The sequence below is a fragment of the Phacochoerus africanus genome, chromosome 5, assembly GCF_016906955.1.
Source record: "Phacochoerus africanus isolate WHEZ1 chromosome 5, ROS_Pafr_v1, whole genome shotgun sequence".
Taxonomy (NCBI): Eukaryota; Metazoa; Chordata; class Mammalia; order Artiodactyla; family Suidae; genus Phacochoerus; species Phacochoerus africanus.
In genome coordinates, this window is record NC_062548.1 from 26,661,850 (window position 1) to 26,685,509 (window position 23,660).

The window sequence follows — 23,660 nt, forward strand, 5'->3', positions numbered from 1 at the left end:
GGTCTGTGAATTTCCCCATGCTGCCGGTGTGGCCACAGAAATTCATGATACAGCTGTCTATAACACAAAATGAAAATCTCCTATAAGCCTACTTGTTAGAAATAACCACTGTTAAAAATTTGGTGTATATTCCCCAAAGGTCCTCATATAATAAGGATTTTTTCTCCTTGTCAGATATGTTGCAGGCATTTTTCTTTTTGCCTTTAACACTTTTCTGTTTTAATAATATGTATCCATAGTATAATTCAAAATATATAAAAGATTATACAAAAGACATTCAGAAGTTTAAATCATTTGTCGACTTAACAATTAACAAGCAATATTATTCCATATAGAAAACCCCCGAAAATACAAGGAAGGAAAAAGCTCATTGTCAACCAACCATCCATAAACCATATTTTGGGGAGTTTTCTTATGGCACAGCAGGTTAAGGATCTGGCATTGTCACTGCAACGGCTTGGGTCGCTGCTGTGGTGCGGGTTCGATCCCTGGCCTGGGAACTTCTACATACTGTGGGTGCAGCCCAAAAAACCCCAAAACCAAAACCAACAGAAACAGGATTTTGGATTATATATACATGCAGATTTTGTGTGTGTGTGTGTATGTGTGTTGTGTGTGTGTGTGTGTGTGCGTACTTGTGTTTTTAATAGAGTATTATCATCATAAACCTCCTGAATTTACTATTGATTCAGTTTCACCATCTAATATACAGAGATTTTCCCAGTTACTCCGCAAAAGTCTGTTATGTCAGCTTCCCTCCTCGTCCCATTACAATCCAATCAGTGTACCTTGTCTTTGGCTGTCCTGTCTCTTTAATCTTTTTTCGTCTGAAAATCGTCATTCATGACATCAACTTGTTGGAGACCACAGGGTGGTTTTATTGTGGAATGCTCAATATTCTGGAATGATCTAATTGTCTCCTGGTAATTAGATTTAGATTAAACATGTTTGGTGAAAATACTGCTGTTGGTGATGATGGGTGCTTCCTGTGGCATCACATCTGGCGACACGTAATGTCCAGTTACTGGCAGTGAGTTGGATTAGCCACTTGGTAGACGCCTCTGCCAGGTAGATAGCTCCACTGTAACATTGCCTTTTCCTCTTGGTAATTAAGCATCTGTGGGGTGATGTTTGGAGCCCATAGAAATATACCATTCCTTAGGAAACATTTACCTGGTGACTTAAGCATCCTTTGGAAATTCACATCTGAATAATTTACATTGTTAATGATCAGATGGTGATTTCTTAATCTTCCCATTCCTTTTGCATGTGTTTGCTGGCATTCTTTTGTAAAGAGGAGATTTTTTTCTTTCTCTCATTAATATCACTATGAACTCATGAATTCTTTTTTTGTTTTGTTTTGTCTTTTGTCTTTTGAGGGCCACACCTGCAGCACATGGAGGTTCCCAGGCTAGGGGTTGAATTGGAGCTGTAGCTGCCGGCCTACGCCAGAGCCACAGCAACACGGGATCCGAGCCTCATTTGTGACCTACAGCACAGCTCACGGCAATGCCGGATCCTTAACCGACTGAGCAAGGCCAGGGATCGAACCTGCAACCTCATGGTTCCTAGTTGGGTTCGTTAACCACTGAGCCACGACGGGAACTCCAGGAGTTCTTTTTTTTTTTTTTTAAATTCATTGTATTGTGATCCATTATCTTTTTCTTTTATTTCTTTTTTTTGCTTTTTAGGGCCACTCATGTGGCACATGGAAATTCCCAGGCTAGAGGTCGAATCGAAGCTGCGGCTGCCAGCCTGCACCACAGCCACACATCCAAGCTGGGTCTGCGACCTACACCACAGCTCACAGCAATGCCAGATCCTTAACCCACTGAGCGAGCCTGGGGATCAAACCCATGTCCTCATGGATACAAGTCAGGTTTGTTACCGCTGAGCCATGATGAGAACTCCCTTCATTGTTCATTTTGATGCTCAAATTGTTTCAGATTGGGTCAGTGATTGCCCTCCCCTTCAGTCTGAGGTCTGTATTGTTTACATATGTCCTTATCAGTCTTTGAGCGCTTTATTGCTTTTCAGCACAAACTGTTCTAGGAACATTTTGTACTTTCTCTGACTCAGACCTGGAATCAGCCATGTTCTCAAGGATCCTGGGTTCCTCTAGTGGGAAATGGTATTTGGAAACCAAGATTTGGCGCCAGGGTTGCTTATTACTGCTGGGCTACTGTTACTTCCTAGGCCCTTAGTGGACAGAGCTAGGAATTTTTTTTTTGGTCTTTTTGCCTTTTCTAGGGCCACACCCACGGCATATGGAGGTTCCCAGGATAGGGGTCTAATCGGAGCTGTAGCCGCTGGCCTACGCCAGAGCCACAGCAACACAGGATCCAAGCCGCATCTGCAATCTACACCACAGCTCACGGCAACACCGGATCCTCAACCCACTGAGCAAGGCCAGGGATCGAACCCTGCGACCTCATGGTTCCTAGTTGGATTTGTTAATCACTGAGCAATGACGGGAACTCCAGGAAATATGTATTTTTAAAAATTACTGGCTTATACTGATACTTCCAAATCAAATCCAACACCAGTAGATTTTGACCTCTTGCCTTTCTCGGTTATGTCTCTTTCCTTCTACAGTGAGAATTCTGGTTCTCATCAGCAGTGTGTGTATGTGTGTGTGTGTGTGTGTGTGTGTGAGTGTGTGTGAGTGTGTGTGTGTGATGTATATGCAGTTATTTTTCGTGACCTTACCGTGGATAGGGCAAAAGGTATTTATTTATTCCACTGCAAATGGACTGGCGTTGAGGATGCTCTGCCGAGCAAAACCAGACAGTTCCCGCTCCCATGCAATGTGTGTTCTGGTGGGACGTTGTCAGAGAGTCACATGAATGTGTGTTTAATTACAAAGCGAGTCACTTACTGTGAAGAACAGCAGAGTGGTTCTAGGAGAAAAGTAAAATGGTTCAGAGCCAGCAAAGATGATGGAAACCTGCAGGCCTGAGCTGAGTAAGTCTTGAAGGAAGAAGGCACATAAACCAGGGGAAGAGCAAGGGTCTGCAGACAGAAGTAGCAGCAGGTGACCAGAGGGAGTTTTCGAGGAACTGAGAGAAGGCTGGAGGCTGGGGGAGTTGTGATGGAGGATGAGGCTCCAGAAGTAATAATAAAAAGAGCTGGCCTTTACATTTTCTTTTCTATGGTTTTTTTTTTTTTTTTGGCTTTTAGGGCCGCACCCACAGTATATGGAGGTTCCCAGGCTAGGGGTCCAATCGGAGCTGTAGTCACCGGCCTACACCACAGCCACAGCAACGTGGGATCTGAGCCACGTCTGCGACCTACACCACAGCTCATAGCAACGCCAGATCCTTAACCCATGGAGAGAGGCCAGGGATCGAACCCGTGTCCTCATGGATGCTCATTGGGTTTGTTAACCGCTGAGCTGTGACGGGAACTCCAGAGCTGGCTTTTATTAAGTGCTCGCCGTATGCTAGACAACATACTGTTTTGTGTCATTTTTTTTTTTGTCTTTTTGCTATTTCTTGGGCCGCTCCTGCGGCATATGAAGGTTCCCAGGCTAGGGGTTGAATCGGAGCTGTAGCCACCAGCCTACACCAGAGCCACAGCAACGCGGGATCCGAGCCGCGTCTGCAGCCTACACCACAGCTCACGGCAACACCGGATCCTGAACCCACTGAACAAGGGCAGGGATTGAACCCGCAACCTCATGGTTCCTAGTCGGATTCGTTAACCACTGCGCCACTACGGGAACTCCCGTTTTGTGTCATCTCTTGTTGAGCCTTGTAAAAATGATGCCGTGGTTAACCTCATTTTATAGTCATTGAAAAGTTAAGGCATTTGCCCACAGTCACCTAAGTAGAAAGCAGTAGAGCTTCAGTAGAAGAGCCTTCACCCTTAATGTCCACTCTTTCACCTCCTGAGGTCAGGCAATGCAGAACCTTCTCGGCCATGGAGAAGATTTTGGATTCCTACCAAGAGAGAATTCTTAGAAGTTGAATTGCTGTGCCGTGGGATATGCAGTTTTTTTTTTTTTTTTGCTTTTTAGGGCTGCACCCGTGGTGTATGGAGGTTCCCAGGCTAGGGGTCCAAGGGGAGCCACAGCTGCCAGCCCACACCACAGCCACAGCAACGCCAGATCCGAGCCGTGTCTGTGACCTCCACCGCAGCTCACGGCAACGTCAGATCCTGAACCCACCGAGCAAGGCCAGGGATCGAACCCACAACTTCATGGTTCCTCGTCGGATTCGTGAACCACTGCGCCATGACAGGAATGCCAGTAAGAGAGTCTAGACGGTGATAGGTTCTAGGATGAAGGTGACCAGTATCTTGAATCGTGCTTTAGGCCAAAGCTCCCAGTGTTTCAAAATATTTACTGCCATGACTGTCGCAGCGCCCATGAATGGTAAAAGCAGGTTTACAGAATGTAGTCACCCCGAAGATGAAACTTGCTGGTAGAGTTCCTTTCCCCTGTTGTTTTTCAGCAGCTCATTTCCACTTCTTTGTTCATTACTGCTTTTCCCCTCTGATGCCCCAAAGAGGAGCACAACCTGGTGAAAGTCACAGAGTTGGTGGATGCTGTGTATGGACCATACAAACCCTACCAGCTGAAGTACGGCGACATGGAAGAGAAGAACCTTCTCATCCAGATCAGTGCGGTGCCTCTGGTAACGTCTTCTTCTTCTCTCTTTTTTTTTTTTTTGTCTTTTCTAGCACCACTCCCGCGGCATATGGAGGTTCCCAGGCTAGGGGTCTAATCGGAGCTGTAGCTGCCAGCCTAAGCCAGAGCCACAGCAACGCGGGATCCGAGCCACATCTGTGACCTAACATCACAGCTCATGGCAACACAGATCCTTAACCCACTGAACAAGGCCAGGGATCGAACCCGCACCTCGTGGTTCCTAGTCAGATTTGTTAACCACTGAGCCACGACAGGAACTCCCTGGTAACGTCTTCGTACTGGCAGTGGTCACTTAGCACTTGTTCTGTTTGCCAGGCATGGGGTCGGGGGGTGAGATATGCCGGAGAAGGTGTGAGCTGGCATCTGGCATGCAAAGAGGGGGACCAGGTGGGCAAGAAATGGACTTCATGTGCTTCTTGGGCTCTTGCAATCCAGATGTAAGACCAGACCTCAGATAGGCTACCAGTTTTCTATTTAACACCCCCAGGTGACATTCCTATTGGGGCGCAACAGTAGCAAACCCGCCTAGTATCCATGAGGATATGAGTTCAATCCCTGGCCTTGCTCAGTGGGTTAAGAATCCAGTGTTGCCATGAACTGTGGTGTAGGTCGCAGATGTGGCTCAGATCCCATGTGGCTGTGGCTGGGGGGTAGCCTGGCAGCTGTTGCTCCGATTTGACCCCTGGGAACTTCCGTATGCCATGGGTGTGGCCCTAAAAAAAAAAAGACAGAAAATTTAAATAAATAAGTAAATAAATAAATATAAAGTCCCCAATAAAGGGTTTGTAAAACTGGAGGCTTACATCTTCTTGAGAGTTAGTTCATTAACTCCCTGATTCAGTCATTTAAAAATTATGTAATCCTTTTTATTTTTTGGCTATGCCCATGGCATGCACAAGTTCCCAGGCCAGGATTGAACCCATGCCATAGCAGTGACGACACTGGATCCTTAACCTTCTCAATCATCAGGGAACTCCTTATCATGCAATCTTTTGTTTAAGGCAGATGTGCAAAAGGACACAGGAGGTGAGCATTCATGGATAGCACTCTAGAGCCAGGCTCACTAGGTAGGCACTACAGGGTCATTGCCATTGCATATATTAAGGTTGTCTAGCATGACGTGAGTTGACATTTAAGAATGGATCCTACAGGAGTTCCCGTCGTGGCTCAGTGGAAACGAATCCAACTAGTATCCATAAGGATGCGGATTCAATCCCTGGTCTCGCTCAGCAGGTTAAGGATCTGGCATTGCCGTGAGCTGTGGTGTAGGTCGAAGACATGGCTTGGATCTTGGCATTGCTGTGGCTGTGGCATAGGGTGGCAGCTACAGCTCCGATTTGACCCCTAGCCTGGGAACTTCCCTATGCCGTGAGTGCGGCCCTAAAGAAAAAAGAAAAAAAGGAGAAGAATGCATCTTACAGGAGTTCTCTCATGGCTCGACGAGTTGGGTATCCAGCGTTTGTCACTGCTCTGGCTCTGGGTCTGATCCCTTCCCCAGGAGCTTCTGCATGCCACAGGGAGTGGGGGGATGGGGAAAAAAAAGAATATTTTTTTGCAGTAGTTAAGATCTGCTGCCTCCTGCCATTTTCCCATTTTCTAGGGATGTATCTAGAAAGTGTGCTCTGCTTCAGTTATCTTCTTGCCCCCGAAGGAAGCACTTTCCTCTCACTACATTCTTTTGGAGTCTGTGAGATGGAGAAGTGAGATTCTCACTGGAGAGCCAGAGGGAGAGGTGCCATCTTTCTTTCTTTCTTTTTTTTTTTTTAAGGGCCACATTCGGGGCATATGGAAGTTCCCAGGCTACGGGTTGTGGTGTAGGCTGCCTCTGCGACCCATACCACAGCTCACAGCAATGCTGAATCCTTAACCCACTGAGCGAGGCCAGGGATTGAACCTGCGTCTTCATGGATGAGCGTTGCCATCTTAATCTCAGAAAAAGAGAAAAGAGATGGAAACTTTAAGGATGAAGATAAGGATTTGATCATGCTTTTTTGGCCAGGAGTAAGTTATTGGCATGTCACTGGCCACTCAGACTGTTCTTCCCTAGGTCTGGCTCTTCCAGAGCTGTTACACTTTGGGACTGCATGTCTGATGGCCCCGTTAAGAGATCTCACCCTGACCACGGAGGCTTGGAGGTCTTTCCATCTTAGTGTGGTCTGTTCATTTGTTCCCCAGTCTGAGGCAGCTCTTTTGGTCTCTATTTGCTGACCAGGAACACGGAGAAGTCATTGACTGTGTGCAGGAGCTGAGCCACTCTGTGAACAAGCTCTTCGGCCTGGCGTCTGCAGCCGTTGACAGATGCATCAAATTCACCAATGGCCTGGGGACCTGTGGCCTGCTGGCAGCCCTGAAGTCCCTCTTTGCCAAGTAAGCCTGGGGAGGTGGGGGCAGGGCTTGACCTCACTCAAGAGCGATGTTTCTTCCGGTTATAACACATGTCCTGGAGGTTCCCGTTGTGGTTCAGCAGGTGAAGAATCCAACTAGTATCCAGGAGGATGGAGGTTGGATCCCTGGCCTTGCTCAGTGGGTGAAGGATACAGTGTGCCTGTGGCTGTGGTGTAGGCCGGCAGCTGCAGCTCCGATTCAGCCCCTTGCCCAGGAACTTCTGTATGCTGTAGGTATGGCCCTAAAAAGGAAAAAAAAAATGTGTCCTGTATTTCTGCTCTGCACCCTGGAGAGGCACTTGCACCTTGAGCCCAAGGGAGCGTTCTTTTTTTTTTTTTTTGGTCTTTTTTTGCTATTTCTTGGGCCACACTTGCAGCATGTGGAGCTTCCCAGGCTAGCGGTCGAATCAGAGCTGTAGCCACCAGCCTACACCAGCCACAGCAATGCAGGATCCGAGCATCGTCTGCCACCTACACCACAGCTCACGGCAACGCCGGATCCTTCACCCATGGAGCGAGGCCAGGGATCGAACCCGCAACCTCATGGTTCCCAGTCGGATTCGTTAACCACTGCGCCAGGACGGGAACTCCAAGGGAGCGTTCTTAAGAGTGTGAAGAACGTGCAGCACGTTTGTAACGGTGGTGCATTTGAAGCAAGTCAAATGTCCGTCCGTTTGGAAATGGCTAAATGAGATACGGCATATTCATCGGAGGGGAGTCCTCTCCGTGGCAGTTAAGGTGTTAACTAGATCTGCATAGTGTAGATCCTGGATCGATCTCAAGACATACTGCTGAGTGAATAAAACATTGCAGGATAATATGCAGAATCTCCTACAGTGTCTGAAAAGGACATAGAAAAAAAATGGGTGTATTTTCTTTTTTTTTTAAGTGATTTCTATCTTTTCCCATTTATCGCTGGTTTACCAAGTTGGGTGTATTTTCTGTAGCAGGGTGCAGCAAACTTTTTCTGCCGAGGGCCAGGTGCTACGTGTTGTAGGCTCTGTGGGCCTTATAGTCGGTGGAGACTTTGGCCGGGTACTGCCTTAGCAGCACAAGAGCCGCCAGAAACAACACAAACGTGCATGGATATGGCTGGAGTCTAGTACAACTTTACTTTCAAAAAACCAGGAGTGCCAGTCTCTGTTGTGGGCTCTTTTTGGAGACTTGGAAATGTATTCCCACAGAAGAGGGGTCAGGAGCCGTGCTGAGGTCATGAGCCACATGAGTATTTGTGCAGGTGTTACTGGGACACAGCCATGCCACTTCACTTCCCTGTGGCCTGTGCATCCTCACTGTGACCTTAGGGTTGCTTAGTTTGGACAGAGACCGTGTGACTCTCAAAGCCGGGGCCTTTGCTGAAGATGTTTCCGGAGCCCTGATGTGGCAGGTCAGGCAACAGTCTCGAACACTGGTTGTCTTTGAGGAGTTGGGAGAGGAGTAAGGTGATGGTCCTAGGAGATTTAGGCTTATTTATTATTTTCTGATTTTTAATTTTTATTTAGTTATTTATTAGGCATGAAATAGATTTAAGACAGGATGCTTCTGAGAGATGCAAGCGGGCAGGCAAGGAGGTGCTGCCCCCCATGGATCTGGTGGCTGATTTTTTTTTTTTTTGGTCTTTTTAGGGCTGTACCTTCAGCCCATGGAGGTTCCCAGCCTAGGGATCGAATTGGAGCTGTAGCTGCCAGCCCATACCATAGCCACAGCAATGCGGGATCTGAGCCGTGTCTTTGACCTACACCACAGGTCACGGCAACACCGGATCCGTAACCCACTGAGTGAAGGCCAGGGATTGAACCTGCATCCTCATGGATGCTAGTCAGATTCGTAACTGCTAAGCCACGACGGAAACTCCAGGTGGCTGATTTTTTAAAAAGGAGCCTAAATTCACATATTTCTTGTGCAGTTAAAAATATGAAATAAAAAAAAATGTGGAAACATGCTAAATGAAAGAAGCCAGTCACAAAAGACCACATGTTATGTGATTCCATTTATGTGAAGTATCCAGAACAGGCAAATCTGTTGAGACAGAGCATAGACGAGAGGCTCCTGGGGCTGGGAAGAGGGAAGCATTGGGAGGAGATGGAGGATGCCTGCCAGAAGTCATGGGGTTTCTTTTTGGGATGAAGAAAATTATTTGAAAGTTGTTGGGTAGTGATGGTGGTGTAACTCTGTGACTACACTAAAAAGCTTTGAATTGTGTGGTGTGTGAATTACATTGCAACAAAGCTGTTGAAAGAAAGAAAGAAGGGGAAACCAAAATTAAGTTTACTTAGAAAAAAGAAAAAGAAATCAGCAGAAGGCTGGATTCTCTGACCTGTTTAATTAAGGTGGAGGGGCCCTGGGGGAGTTATATGCTTTAGTCTCCATTGTATAGACAGATGCATTCTTAGGCTCTCTAAAAGATCTTTTGCTAGGATAAAGTTGCCCTACGTCTCAAGAAATTCCTAGTGTTAAACCGAATGCTCCTTTGCTGCTGTAAGGTAAGGGAGCTCTTGTCATTCCAGAAATGCTGAGCATGCCCCCGTGAGCGCCAAGGGTCCTTGAACCTGGGGCTGTGGGTCACGGCCATGGGCAGCCTGCACCTTTGAGGGCAGCTCACAGGAAGACAGTGAGGGCTACTGGAGGCACATGCATAGTTTTCAGGTGGGGGGCGGGGGGTGGCTAGATGAGCCCAGTCATGTTCCCACAGAAAGAGAAACAAAAGCAACACTTTTTTTTTTTTTTTTTTGCCATTTCTAGGGCTGCACCTGTGGCATATGGAGGTTCCCAGGCTAGGGGTCTCATCGGAGCTGTAGCCGCCGGCCTATGCCAGAGCCACAGCAAGGCCAAGCTGCCCCACAGCTCACGGCAATGCCAGATCCTTACCCCACTGAGCAAGGCCAGGGATTGAACCTGCCACCTCATGGTTCCTAGTCGGATTCGTTAACCACTGCGCCACGACAGGAACTCCAAAAGCAACACGTTTAATCAAGTAAAATTTCCCTTTTTCTCTCTCTGCCACCAATCAGGATTTTGTGGACTTAACTACATTTTTTGAGATCTAAAATTTTGTTATACAATAATGAAAGTAATGCTTTTAGAATCTTTGTATTTTTAGGGGAGTTCCTGTCATGGCTCAGCAGTTAACGAACCCGACTAGTATCCATAAGGACATGGATTCGATCCCTGGCCTCACTCAGTGGGTTAAGGATCTGGCGTTGCCATGAGCTGTGGCGTGGGTCACAGACGAGGCCCATAGCTACAGCTCCAATTCAACCCCTAGCCTGGGAGCCTCCATATGCCACAGGTGCGGCCCTAAAAAATGCCAAAATAATAAATGAATAAATAGAAGTATATATTTTCTAAATTCAAAAAGGTACATGAAAGGGAAAGGCTTCCTCCCTTTGTGTCCATCCTTTAGTCCATCTCCTGAGGAGTCACCAGTTTTAAACATTTTACTTTTAGTCTTCTCATTGTTCTCTCCAGACTTTAAAGATTTTTTTTTGGAGTTCCTGTCGTGACTAAGTGGTTAACGAATCCGACTAGGAACCATGAGGTTGTGGGTTCGATCCGGCGTTGCCGTGAGCTGTGGTGTAGGTCGCAGACACGTCTCGGATCCTGCGTTGCTGTGGCTCTGGCATAGGCCGGTGGCTACAGCTCCAATTAGACCCCTAGCCTGGGAACCTTCATATGCCACAGGTGCAGCCCTAGAAATGGCAAAAAAAAAAAAAAAAAAAAAAAGATTTTTTTTTTGTATGGCTATTAAGCATTTAAACTATGGCCAGTAAAAAGTGAAATGTGCTCTGTGTGTGTAAGCTATGTACTAAATCTCAGACTCAACACACACACAAAGTATAAAACAGCTCATTAATAATTTTTTGTCCTCTTTTTAGGGCTGCACCCATGGCATATGGACGTTCCCCGGCCTAGGGGGTGAATTGGAATTGCAGGTGCCAGCCTGTGCCACAGCTACAACGATGCCAGATCTGAGCCGTGTCATAATTGTATCCCCAGAATTAGCACAGGGCTGGGCATGAAGGAGACATCCGGAAATAGGGAATACAGTGGACAAGATAGCCAAGATCTGTCGCATCAGAGCGTGCAGTCCAAGGCAGCCTCAACACTGTTGTCATGTTGGGCCAATGACCTTTCTTTTTTCTTTTTTTTTTTGGCTTTTGTCTTTTGAGAGCCACACCCACGACATATGGAGGTTCCCAGGCTAGGGATCGAATCGGAGCTGTACCCGCTGGCCTACGCCACAGCCAGAGCAACTCGGGATCCAAGCCATGTCTGTGACCTACACCACAGCTCATGGCAATGCCAGACCCTTGACCCACTAAGTGAGGCCAGGGATCAAACCCGTGTCTTCATGGATACTAGTCGGGTTACCATGGGAACTCCTAAGTTCTTTTTTTTTGTTGCTCATTAATGATTTTTATAGGAGTTCCCTTGTGGCACAGTGGGTTAAGGGTCCGGTGTGATGTACACAGACGTCATAGGTTTAAGGGAGCGTCTTGGCGTCCAGAGCACATGACCATCCCCCTCTGTCCTGCCTGCCTCACCCTCCCAAGGACATGCGCCTCCGTGTCCATGTTCAAGGACTGTACAGTTGGTCCCCTGTATCCAGCCTTCCTCACTTGCAGAGTCAACCAACGTGGAGCTGTATATTTGGGGAAAAAAAATTCCAGAAAGCGCCAAAAAAGCAAAACTCGAATTTGCCGCATGCTGACAGCTATTTTTATAACATTTGCATTTTGTTTACAACTATTTACATAACTCTGTTACATGGTATTAGGTATTTTAAATAATCTAGAGATCGTTTAAAATATTTGTGATGAATATTCACATTAGTATATATAAAATAGAGAAAACAGCAAGGACCTACTGTATAGCACAGGGAGGCTATAGTCAGCCTTTTGTAATAACCTATATAAACGCATCTGAAAAATAATATATATTCTTTTCTATATATATATGGATCATTTTGCTGTAACCTGAAACTAACCCAACATTATAAATCAACTATACTTCAATAAAAATTTAAAATAAATGAAAAAAATAAAGTATTTGTGCTGGAACATGATGGAGGATATTGTGAGAAAAAGAATATACGTATGTATGTATGTATGACTGGGTCACTTGAAGTAGAAATAGATAGAACAGGAGTTCCTGTCGTGGCGCAGTGGTTAACGAATCCGACTAGGAACCATGAGGTTGCGGGTTCGGTCCCTGCCCTTGCTCAGTGGGTTGACGATCCGACGTTGCCGTGAGCTGTGGTGTAGGTTGCAGACGCGGCTCGGATCCTGCGTTGCTGTGGCTCTGGCATAGGCCGGTGGCTACAGCTCCGATTCAACCCCTAGCCTGGGAACCTCCATATGCCGCGGGAGCGGCCCAAGAAATACCAACAACAACAACAACAACAACAAAAAAGACAAAAGACAAAAAAAAAAGAAATAGATAGAACATTGTACATCGCTATAATGGAAAAAATAAAAATCTTAAAAAAAAAAAAGTACATGGGGGAGGAGTTCCCGCTGAGGTTCATTGGGTTAAGAATCCAACTGCAGTAGCTTGGGTCTCTGTGTGGAGGTGCAGGTTCAATCTTCAGCCTGGTGAAGTGGGTTAAAGGATCTGGCTTGGATTCAGTCTCTGGCTTGGGAACATCCATATGCCACAGGTACAGCCATAAAAAGAAAACAAAAAAAGGAGTTCCCTTTGTGGCTCAGTGGTTAACGAACCCGACTAGGATCCATGAGGATGTGGGTTCCATCCCTGGCCTCGCTCAGTGGGTTAAGGATCCAGCATTGCTGTGGCTGTGGTGTAGGTGGCAGCTACAGCTCCCATTTGACCTCTAGCCTGGGAACTTGTGTTTGCTGTGGGTGTGGCCCTAAAAAAAAAAAAGTATACGCAAATACTGTGCCATTTTTTGTCAAAGACTTGAGCACCCATGGATTTTGGTATCTTGGGTGGGGAGGGAATCCTAAAATCAGTCCCTCACGGATACCAAGGGAGTCTTCTACATCCTTAAAAACAATACCACAGCACAAGAACTTTCATTTTATACTTTTTAGGGAACTGTTGTATATATAAATTCATTTCATTTATTGTATTTTGTCATCACAACTCTTCAAGTCAGCAGAGAAGACATCATCAAGTCCATTTTAAAGATGAGGAAACTGAGGCACAGAGACACCTGTGTATTGCCAAAGACTGTAGTACCAGTCTTTTGTTTGTTCAGGACCTATTTCTGTTTTTTTTTTCTTTTTTGTCTTTTGTTCTTTTAGGGCCGCACCTGTCACATGTGGAAGTTCCCAGGCTAGGGGTCTAATCGGAGCAGTAGGCACTGGCCTACACCACAGCCACAGCAACGCCAGATCCGAGCCGGGTCTATGACCTACACCACAGCTCACGGCAACACCAGATCCTGAACCCACTGAGCAAGGCCAGGGATTGAACCCTCAACCTCATGGTTCCTAGTCGGATTTGTTTCTGCTGCGCCACGACAGGAACTCCAGGACCTATTTCTCAATGTCTCCTTTATGCCCAGCCCTGTGATAATTCCTGAGGTTACAATTACGAGCTACTGAAAGATCGTCTCTGTTCTCCCAGAGCTTCTAGTCTAGTGACAGTCAACATTAAACGCATACATTAAGTGAACTGTGTAATTCTGCTTGTATTAGGTGCTGTGGAGGAAAGGGTGTGGTATAGGTGGGAGCAAACAGCACAGTCTGGGAGGGAGGGTTTTCAGTTTTTTTTTTTTGTCTTTTGTTGTTGTTGTTGTTGTTGCTATTTCTTGGGCCGCTCCCTCGGCATATGGAGGTTCCCAGGCTAGGGGTTGAATCGGAGCTGTAGCCACCGGCCTACGCCAGAGCCACAGCAACGCAGGATCCGAGCCGCGTCTGCAACCTACACCACAGCTCACGGCAACGCCGGATCGTTAACCCACTGAGCAAGGGCAGGGACCGAACCCGCAACCTCATGGTTCCTAGTCGGATTCGTTAACCACTGCACCACGACGGGAACTCCTGTTTTTTTTTTTTTTTTTGTCTTTTCGAGGGCCGAACACTCAACATATGGAGGTTCCCAGGCTAGGGGTCTAATCAGAGCTGTAGCTGCTGGCCTACACCAGAGCCACAGCAATGCAGGATCTGAGCCACGTCTGCAACCTACACCACAGTTCACGGCAGTGCTGGATCCTTAACCCACTGAGCAGGGCCAGGGATCGAACCTGCAACCTCATGGTTCCTAGTTGGAGGTGTTAACCCCTGCGCCATGATGGGAACTCCAGTTTTCGGTTTTGAATCCAGTTTCATGTTCCTATGCCATTAAAGTCAGACTCTGCCTGCCATGGAGCTTGGCTGTTTAAACTCAGGGATTTGAATGCGGCAGAAATACCTCACAAATCTGTGAACAGCCTTATGGTGACAGGCAGGCATTGTGCTTTAAAACGGTTCTTTGGCTCATCTTCCCAAAGAGATGCCTCCGTTAGGATGAGGGAGTAATTTACCAGCCTCATCTCTCACCTGGTTGGTCACAGAGTCCTGGTCTGAGTGGCTGTCCCCTTCGCCCTCATCCTGAGCATCTCTTAAAGCTGCTCTGCCAGGTGCAAGAGACAGTCTTGCCACCCAGAGAAGGCCTTTTTGTGGTCAGAGCTTCAGAGGCAGGCATTTTAGTGGGACCATGATACTTTAAAATGGTTCTTTGGGGAGTTCCCGTCGTGGCAGAGTGGTTAACGAATCTGACTAGAAACCATGAGGTTGCGGGTTCGGTCCCTGCCCTTGCTCAGTGGGTTGACGATCAGGCGTTGCCGTGAGCTGTGGTGTAGGTTGCAGACGAGGCTCGGATCCTGCGTTGCGGTGGCTCTGGTGTAGGCCAGTGGCTGCAGCTCCGATTCAACCCCTAGCCTGGGAACCTCCATATACCACGGGAGCGGCCCCAGAAATGGCAAAAAGACAAAAAAAAAAAAAAAAAGTGGTTCTTTGGATTGTCTCCCAGAGAAACACCTCTATCAGGATGAAGGAGTAATTTACCAGCATCATTTGCCGTGTGTCCCAAGCTGTATAATTCCAGGTGTCCTTAGGTCTGAGGAGTTTATGGTGACACTGCTGTCATGCTCTTCTGTCCCCATAGGTATGTGTCTGATTTCACTTGTACTCTCCACTCAATACGAAAGAAGTGCAAGCTGGATGATATTCCCACCAACTCCCTTTTTCAAGAAGATTGGACAGCTTTTCAGAACTCCATTAGGTAAACTGTGGGGAAAACATGCTGAATCTGGTATATAAACATGATAATATGTTGTAAGGGGCTCTCCCCCCCCCTTTTACTGCCTATTTATCATCATCATCATTATTATTATTTTGCTTTTTAGGGCCGTATCCACGGCATATGGAGGTCCCCAGGCTACGGGTCACATCAGAGCTGTACCCTCCAGCCTACGCCAGAGCCACAGCAACGTGGGATCCGAGCCATGTCTGTGACTACACCACAGCTCATGGCAATGCCAGATCCTTAACCCACTGAGCAGGGCCAGGGATCAAACCCACATCCTCGTGGATACTAGTTGGATTCATTGCTGCTGAGCCACAATGGGAACTCTTTTTTTAAGCAAATACTCTAGGCTCTGAAAATAAGCCAAAAACAAAAAACCAAACCAAACCAAACCAACACCAAAAACACCCCTCTTGCTCTTAACATGTTTTGAAAAGTTCTTTATGGACTCATCTCCTTTGGTGACTTACGTTTTTTATATTTAGTTTGAGATTTTTTTTTTTTTTTCTCCCCTTAGCCTAAAATAGGTTAATGCTTTTATTTTAGAAAGCGCACAACTGATTGGATCCTATTTCTGGATCTTTGTGCCCACCGCACTGAAGTGTAAGGCAATACTGTTTGGCCTGCAAAGAGCCATGTAAGACTTCGTGCAAGGCCTGGAGGTGACCCTCCCAAGTGGTTGTTGACAGACAGATTCCAGAGTAGCCTGTGTGACCTGTGGGCTACCAGGTGGGCACCCTATTACCCTAAGTCCTGAGGTCTGGTGGGAGTGTGATTGGCAGTGGCCTGAGGAGTTTGGCCCTTGCTAAGTTCAGCCAGAGAGTGCAGACTGCCAGCCTGTGGCTGGATCTGGCATGTGGACAAGTTTTGATTGATCACAGCATTTTAAAAAGTTTTGGGAGTTCCCGTAGTGGTGCAGTGGTTAACGAATCCGACTAGGAACCATGAGGTTGCGGGTTCAATCCCTGGCCTTGCTCCGTGGATTAAGGATCCGGTGTTGCCATGAGCTATGGTGTAGGTTGCAGACGTGGCTCGGATCCTGCGTTGGTGTGGCTCTGGTGTAGACCGGCGGCTACAGCTCCGATTAGATCCCTAGCCTGGGAATCTCCATATGCTGCGTGTGCGGCCCTAGGAAAGGCAAAAAAAAAAAAAAAAGTTTTGGATTGGATGCCAACATGTAAAACCGGATTTAACATAATCCAGTGTTCTAACATCATGCATGAATCAGAAGTTCCGGAAGCACGGGGCCTGCATCGTCCCAAGGTCATGGCCCCCGCCCCAGGGCTGGTAGCTAAAGCCCCGGGTTGACCAGGTGCGTGTTCTCTGTTGCGCTGTGGTTCATGGTGCTCCCTCTCCCCTGTGGTCTAACCACTGTAGGATCCACCTGAGATAAAAAGCGGTCTAGCTCTCTTTCTCTCTGAGAAGGCGGCCGTGGCAGCTTGTAGCGTCATGGCCAAGATTAAGGCTCCAGACCTTCGAGGCAAGGAGGAGCTGCCGAAACAACTGGAGGACCTGAAGGTGGAGCTGTCCCAACTGTGCGTCGAGAAAGGGACAGACGAGGCGGCTTCCACACTCTCCCGGATCTGAAGTGTTCGCAGATCCATTGCCGGTGTTCTCACTGTCATTAACCAGACCCAGAAAGAGAACCTCAGGAAATTCTATAAGGGTCAGAAGTACAAGCCTCTGGATCTACGGCCCAAGAAAATATGTGCCCTGTGCCGCCGGCTCCACAAGCACGAGGGGAACCTGAAGACCAAGAAGCAGCAGTGGAAGGAGCAGGTGTACCCACTCCGGAAGTTTGCCATCAAGGCCTGAGCATCCAGGGAATGAACAATAAAAGAAACAAATGGGCCAAAAAAAAAAAAAACAGTCTAGAATTTCTTTTCCTTACAGCCATTCTTCATTGACATGCATTCTGAAAAGGCAAGCTGCTCTTCTCCCACTTAGGTTTCTTGCCTGGCCCCTGGCAGACGTGGGGTGTACGGGGAGCCCACCAGTGTGGTGGTCCACAGCCTAAGCAGATCCCAGACCCTCCTAGGGCTGTCCTGATCCGGATAAATAGGGGCCTCCCAGGACGCTTTGGAATAACCCCTCCTGGGCTCTGATCTGGACTTTATTTTTTTGTCTTTTGTCTTTGTAGGGCCACACCCGCAGCCTATGGAGGTTCCCAGGCTGGGGGGTGAATCAGAACTACAGCTGCCAGCCATAGCCACAGCCGTGTGGGATCCAAGCCGCGTCTGCGACCTACACCGTGGCTCATGGCAACGCCGGATCCTTAACCCACTGAGCGAGGCCAGGGATCAAACCTGCGTCCTCCTGGCTACTCATCGGATTCGTTAACTGCCGAGCCCCGGTGGGAACTCTAGGACTTTTATTTTTTTGTGATGAAATGTAATGTTCCAGATGCTAATGTCCCTTATCAGCTGTGGTGGCCTGGTTCACCCGAGAATATTAAGCATAAGGCTATTCTGCCGTACCTGATATGAGTAGAGTATTTCGCTTTCTCATAAACCTGTCTGATGATGGAATGCCTAGATATCCTGGTGATGCTCGGCGTTTTTAGAGAAAGTTAAAAGTTAACTAGACCTAAGATGTTTTTAATCCTTGGATTTGTCCTGACATTACGGTTGGCTGTTGCAGGACTGAGTAGCTGGAGTTTGAGGCCTACCATGAAATTACTTGGAAATGAAAGGATACAGATATGATGCTCATGCAGGCTTATCTCTGAGGAACAAAGAGATTCATCTTCATCCGCTTTTCATGGGGTCAGAGAGAAACATAATTCTAATATCCCAACAGTTTCCTCCTCTGCCTGGCCAAGCAAGCATCTTATATCCTACGGGTGTTAAATAATGCATTTTGATTTTTAAATTTTATTTATTTTTATGGCCGCTCTGAGGTGTGTGGAGCTTCCGGGCCAGGGATCAGATCCGAGCCACAGCTTCGAACCAAGAGGCAGCTGCAGCCACGCCGAATCCTTACCCCCTGTGCCGGGTCAGGGATCGAACCCGTGTCGCAGCGCTCCCAAGACGGCTGATGGTCCTGTTGTGCCACAGCGGGAGCTCCTGCTTTTTGAATTTTAGATACAAAGCATTCCCAACCCATTTTCTTTTTTTAAAAAAAATTTATTTATTTATTTTTCCACTCTACAGCATGGGGACCACGTTACACATACATGTGTATATAATTTTTCCTCCCATTGTCGTGTTGCGACATAAGTATCTAGACACAGTTCTCAGTGCCGCACAGCAGGATCTCATTGTACATCCATCCCAAGAGCAATGGTTTGCATCCCCAACCCATTTTCTCAGGGCCAGAGCCCCAAAGCAACCGCAGTGCTTTTGGACGTGTGAAATTATTTGAGATCATATGATTCATGACCAAGACCCTTGATAGGAGGATATTAGAAGGGAGCTGTATTTGCCTTTTACAGGAGTTCCTAAGGTAGGTAGCATTTCAGGGAGGCCATCAAATGGTTAACCGCTTTCCCAGAACCCAGCACACCCCCAAAAGCGGGTGAATAGTTGGAATTTTTATGAATGAGATAATGTTTGTCCTGCAAATGTCAGCATTCCAGATACTTGAACTTGAAGCGCTTTTTGTTTTGTTTAGGATAATAGCCACCTGTGGAGAGCTCTTGCGGCAGTGTGGGGACTTTGAGCAACAGCTAGCGAACAGGTAGGAGAGGGCTGTGGGCGGCTGGTGGGGCTCTGGGTGGGTGGGGAAGAACTTGATAGAGAACACAATACAGGGAGCTCAAGGACTCCCTGTACCTAGGATATGAGGTGTCCCTGTGGTCATCATTCAGCATTTACGGAGCGCCTAAAAGGAACAAGACTCTGACCTACTTGGCACCTGTCACGCCATCTTGGTTAGATACGGAAGTTTCAGTGGAAGCGAGGGAACAGGACGTGTTTGTTGTCTCCAGGTGATGGGTGGGCTGGGTTCCCACTTAACCCACCAAGCGAGGCCAGGGATCGAACCTGCAACCTCATGGTTCCTGATTGGATTTGCTAACCACTGCGCCATGACGGGAACTCCATGGCCCCAGGGCTTTTTAAAAAAGTGTTGTTTTTTTTTTTTAAATTATAGTTGGTTTACAGTGGTCTGTCAATTTCTGCTGTACAGCAAAGTGACCCAGTTACACATTAACATACGTTCGTTTTTTCCCCATTATCCTCCATCCTGTTCCATCACAAGTGAGTAGATACAGCTCCCTGTGCTGTACAGCAGGACCTCCTTGCTTACCGGCCAGGGCTTTTACGTGGCCTCAGCGTGAGCCCACACAGACCAGTTTTCCCCTCCAAGGGCTCCAGCCTCCCACACGTCCTTCCTTCCTTCTTTCAGCTGAATCTCTCTCGTGGCCCTGGTGCAGCTGATTTTCCTGTTCTGTAGGAGGTTGGGGAAGAAGTCTCTTCCTATGTTGGGGCGAGGGCTTCGCAGCAGTCCCCTCAGCTCTTTCTGAGATCATTCTTTGTTGTCCTAAAGGCATCTCTGCAGGAGGGAATTTCTGGCAGGGGTACAAAATGAAAAGCAGGCGGGGGGCCCCCCCGGACCGGTGGGCCGTGGGCAGTCGGGCTGAGCTGCTGGGAACGGAGGTCAGCCAGGGCTCCGAGGTGGTCGTTTCTTCTCTCCACTCTCTGTCTTCTTTCATTTCTGCGCCTGCGGATTACCTTCAAGTGCCACGATTTTTCATGAGGGTTCTCACCGTGGGGGACATCCGGCAGCAATCGGAAGGGACGGCCCCTGCTGTTGGCAACTCCCCAACAGCCCAGCACAGAGGTTCTGTGACTTCTTGGAAGGAATAAACCCCAGGAACCACAGGCATACAGCGGAGTATGTGTAAATAATATATATGATGAAGGAGACACCCCCTTCCGCCCTCCCCACGCCCCCACCCACTCACCCCCGTATCACACGCAACACACACACACACCCTCACACAGTCACGCATGAGTGTGTGTGGTGAGTGGAGCCTGTGGTACGGGGGGAGTAGGTCTGGGTTCACAAAAGCCCCTAAATAAAGGCGAACATTTGACATTTTACAAATTTAAAAGAAAGACCCGTAGCATATTGTTTCCTTAATTATAGCAGTCATGACTCTGTGGGTCCAGCTTATGGCAAAAATTAAAAGAACTCAGGGAGTTCCCGTCATGGCTCAGTGGTTAACGAATCCGACTAGGAACCATGAGGTTGCGGGTTCGGTCCCTGCCCTTGCTCAGTGGGTTAACGATCTGGCGTTGCCGTGACCTGTGGTGTAGGTTGCAGACGCGGCTTGGATCCTGCGTGGCTGTGGCTCTGGCGTAGGCCGGCGGCTACAGCTCCGATTCAACCCCTAGCCTGGGAACCTCCATATGCCGCTGGAGCGCCCCAAGAAATGGCAAAAGGACAAATAAATAAATAAATAAAAGAATTCACAAGTACCCTAAGTAACAATTGAAAATCTGCTCAGCCTTGAAATTCTTCAGAAGAAACATCAACAGCCCCCCACCCCCCATCACATGTATTGAGCCCAGATATTGAGGACTTTACATGGATTCACTCACTAAACCTCTCAGGGATTCAGAAAGATGGGTACTATTCTTACCTCTATTTTTGCACATGAAGAGACATTGAGACCTAGAATCTGGCACAGGTAATAACTTTTCAGGTAAAGGAAATGATCTATGGAAATAGCCGTGGCTGGGGTGATACAGCGAAGAGGTAGTGATTTGAACTTGGACATCAGCTGAGTCATCCAGAGTGTGTGGGTGTCATCCCCACACTGTCCTCAGACTGGGTTTGTTTTAGTTTGTTTGTTTTTGTCTGTTTAGGGCCGTACCGTGGCACATGGAGGTTCCCAGGCTAGGGGTTGAATCGGAGCTGTAGCTGCCCGCCTACGCCAGAGCCACAGCCACGCCAGATCTAAGCCGCGTCTGCGACCTACACCACAGCTCACGGCAATGCCAGGTCCTTAACCCACTGAGCCAGGCCAGGGATTGAACCCCTGTCCTCATGGATGCGAGTCAGATTCGTTTCTGCTGAGCCTCGATGGGAACTCCTCGTGTCAACCTTTTAATGAAGGTGGCTATTACATTCTAAAGGCTGAGGAAGGATCTGGTTAAGAGAATGCACAGGCACGTGATAGACAAAGGCTGAGCCTCTGTAACTGCATTTTGCAGCTCAGAGAGGCTGAGAGCCAGGCCCTAGCTTTGGCGCGAGATGAGAACAGATTGGGTGTATCCACAGGAGCCTTTTAAAGAGGTGACATCATTCTGGAAGCACTGAGCCTGGGACAGGAAAGCCTAACAGTCACCATCTGTGTTCCCATCCGGGAGCCCCATGCCTGTGGCTGCCGCCTATAAAGCTTATCTTATCTTCCTGTCAATTTCATCTGCACAACCTAGGCTGCAAATAAGGACCACTCCCCTCCAGGTCGCGGAGGCAATAGCTCAGAACACTCCAGATTACTTCAGCGACAAGAGTGGCATTGGCTACAGGGCTTTTTAAGATCACCTGCTTGCAGATAGGGATCATTTTGTGATTTATGGGCTGAGGAAAGCGCGGTCGAGCTGGGCGTTATCTGAGGGACTGACCTCTCGTGCACGGGGCAAGCCAGGCGAGCTGGCCTAGGTTCCTTGGTACTCGTATGGTGCCCCCCACTTACTTTGAAACAGTGGTATTTTCACTAGGACGAGGTCTTCATGGGGTAATTCAGTGGGCCATTCCGATTCGGGGGATCCAGAATGAACGCACACATTTCCATGGCTGAGGAGGGGGCACCAGTTTTTCAAGGGAAGGAGATGCGTTGAGGAAGTCGAGGGCGCTGGTATGTCGGACCCTCCCTCCTCTGTGTGTTCTCACTGCTTCCTCCTGGCACCGCAGGTCACAGCACGGGCACAGGCGGGCTCCTGTTGATGTCTGAGCTTCTCGAGGGCAACTGCTGCCTTTAATCCTCTGATATCCCCCAGACCTAGCCTAGGGCCCGTTATAGCATCCATGAGATGTTTCTCCTTGAATGAGGACGTCAGAGGTTCATTTTGGCATGATTTAGTCCACAATACTAGGAAAGACATATAACAGGAAATAAAATTTGAGTAATTAGATCATCTGATGGTGTCTGGATGACGAGACCAGGGGAAAATGCCATTAGTTCTTTGGGGTTGGAGCTATATTTATTCCGGCATTTATTTTATTTTTTATTTTTTCATTATTATTATTTTTTTGCTTTTTTAATTTTTTTTTTGTCTTTTGTCTTTGTTGTTGTTGTTGTTGTTGTTGTTGCTATTTCTTGGGCCGCTCCCGCGGCATATGGAGGTTCCCAGGCTAGGGGTTGAATCGGAGCTGTAGCCACCGGCCTACGCCAGAGCCACAGCAACGCGGGATCCGAGCCGCGTCTGCAACCTACACCACAGCTCACGGCAATGCCGGATCGTTAACCCACTGAGCAAGGACAGGGACCAAACCTGCAACCTCATGGTTCCTAGTCGGATTCGTTAACCACTGCGCCACGACGGGAACTCCATTTTTTTGCTTTTTAGGGCCATACCATGTGGAGGTTCCCTGGCTAGGGGTCAAATCGGAGCTGCAGCTGCCAGCCTACACCACAGCCACAACAACGCCAGATCTGGGCCTCATCTGCCACCTACACCAGAGCTCACGGCAACGCCAGATCTTAACCTGCTGAGCGAGGCCAGAGATGGAACCCACATCCTCACGGATACTAGTTAAGTTCTTAATCCGCTGAGCTGCTGTGGGAACTCCTCTCCTGACCTTTTTCTTTTTTTTTTTTCTCCTGACATTTTTTAACTGTAACCTTCAATACTCAAAACATTCCCAGCATAACGGTTCTTCTTCGACTTGGATGACAGACCGATGCCACTTTTTCCCTGGCTGCCCGAGGCCGTCACGTTTGCAGGAACCCCGAGAAGGAGAGCTGACTTCCTGGCGGGCAGAGATGAAAGCTCAGCTCTCAACTTCCTGCTCACCAAACCCAGGGTCGCCGGTCATTTAGAGAATCATTATGGAGTGCCTGCCCTGTACCAGGCACCGTACTTGGTGCTGGGAGTTCAGAGAGGAAGAACATTCCGAGTTCTAGCCTCTCCATCTAGTGGGAGAGAAACAGAACAACATGTGACAAATGCATGAGGGAGGGGAGAGGCTGGTGAGGTCAGAGGGCTGAGATCAGAGCAGGGGGAAGATTAGGCAGAGGACACGCCCTTGGGACAGGTCCTGGATGAAGGATAGGAAGGGAGAGCATTTCGGATCAAAGGAGTATGCAAGCGAGATATGTGGGAGTAGGGAGCGTGGTATGGGGGTGGTTGGCATGGTAGCAGGAATGCTTGTAAGGTTATGGGGGGGCGGAGGCCTCCAGCAATGGAGGGCCCTGGGTG

General features: G+C 48.0%; 1 protein-coding gene and 1 pseudogene across 4 annotated transcripts in view; both read left to right on the plus strand.

Moving 5' to 3' along the window:
- COG7 (component of oligomeric golgi complex 7) overlaps positions 1-23,660 on the plus strand; it is an 86,173-nt gene that overhangs the window by 32,685 nt on the left and 29,828 nt on the right. For all 4 annotated transcript variants that reach the window (XR_007134926.1, XM_047780313.1, XM_047780312.1 and 1 more), the window contains exons 8-11: positions 4,510-4,637; positions 6,864-7,018; positions 15,148-15,264; positions 18,901-18,966. Coding sequence is in view for 3 of the 4 variants with exons in the window: in XM_047780313.1 (XP_047636269.1) it covers positions 4,510-4,637; positions 6,864-7,018; positions 15,148-15,264; positions 18,901-18,966 (466 nt within the window). In the remaining variant the exon portion in view is untranslated. The remainder of the gene's footprint in view (positions 1-4,509; positions 4,638-6,863; positions 7,019-15,147; positions 15,265-18,900; positions 18,967-23,660) is intronic.
- Positions 16,425-17,394, plus strand: LOC125127382 (60S ribosomal protein L35-like; annotated as a pseudogene).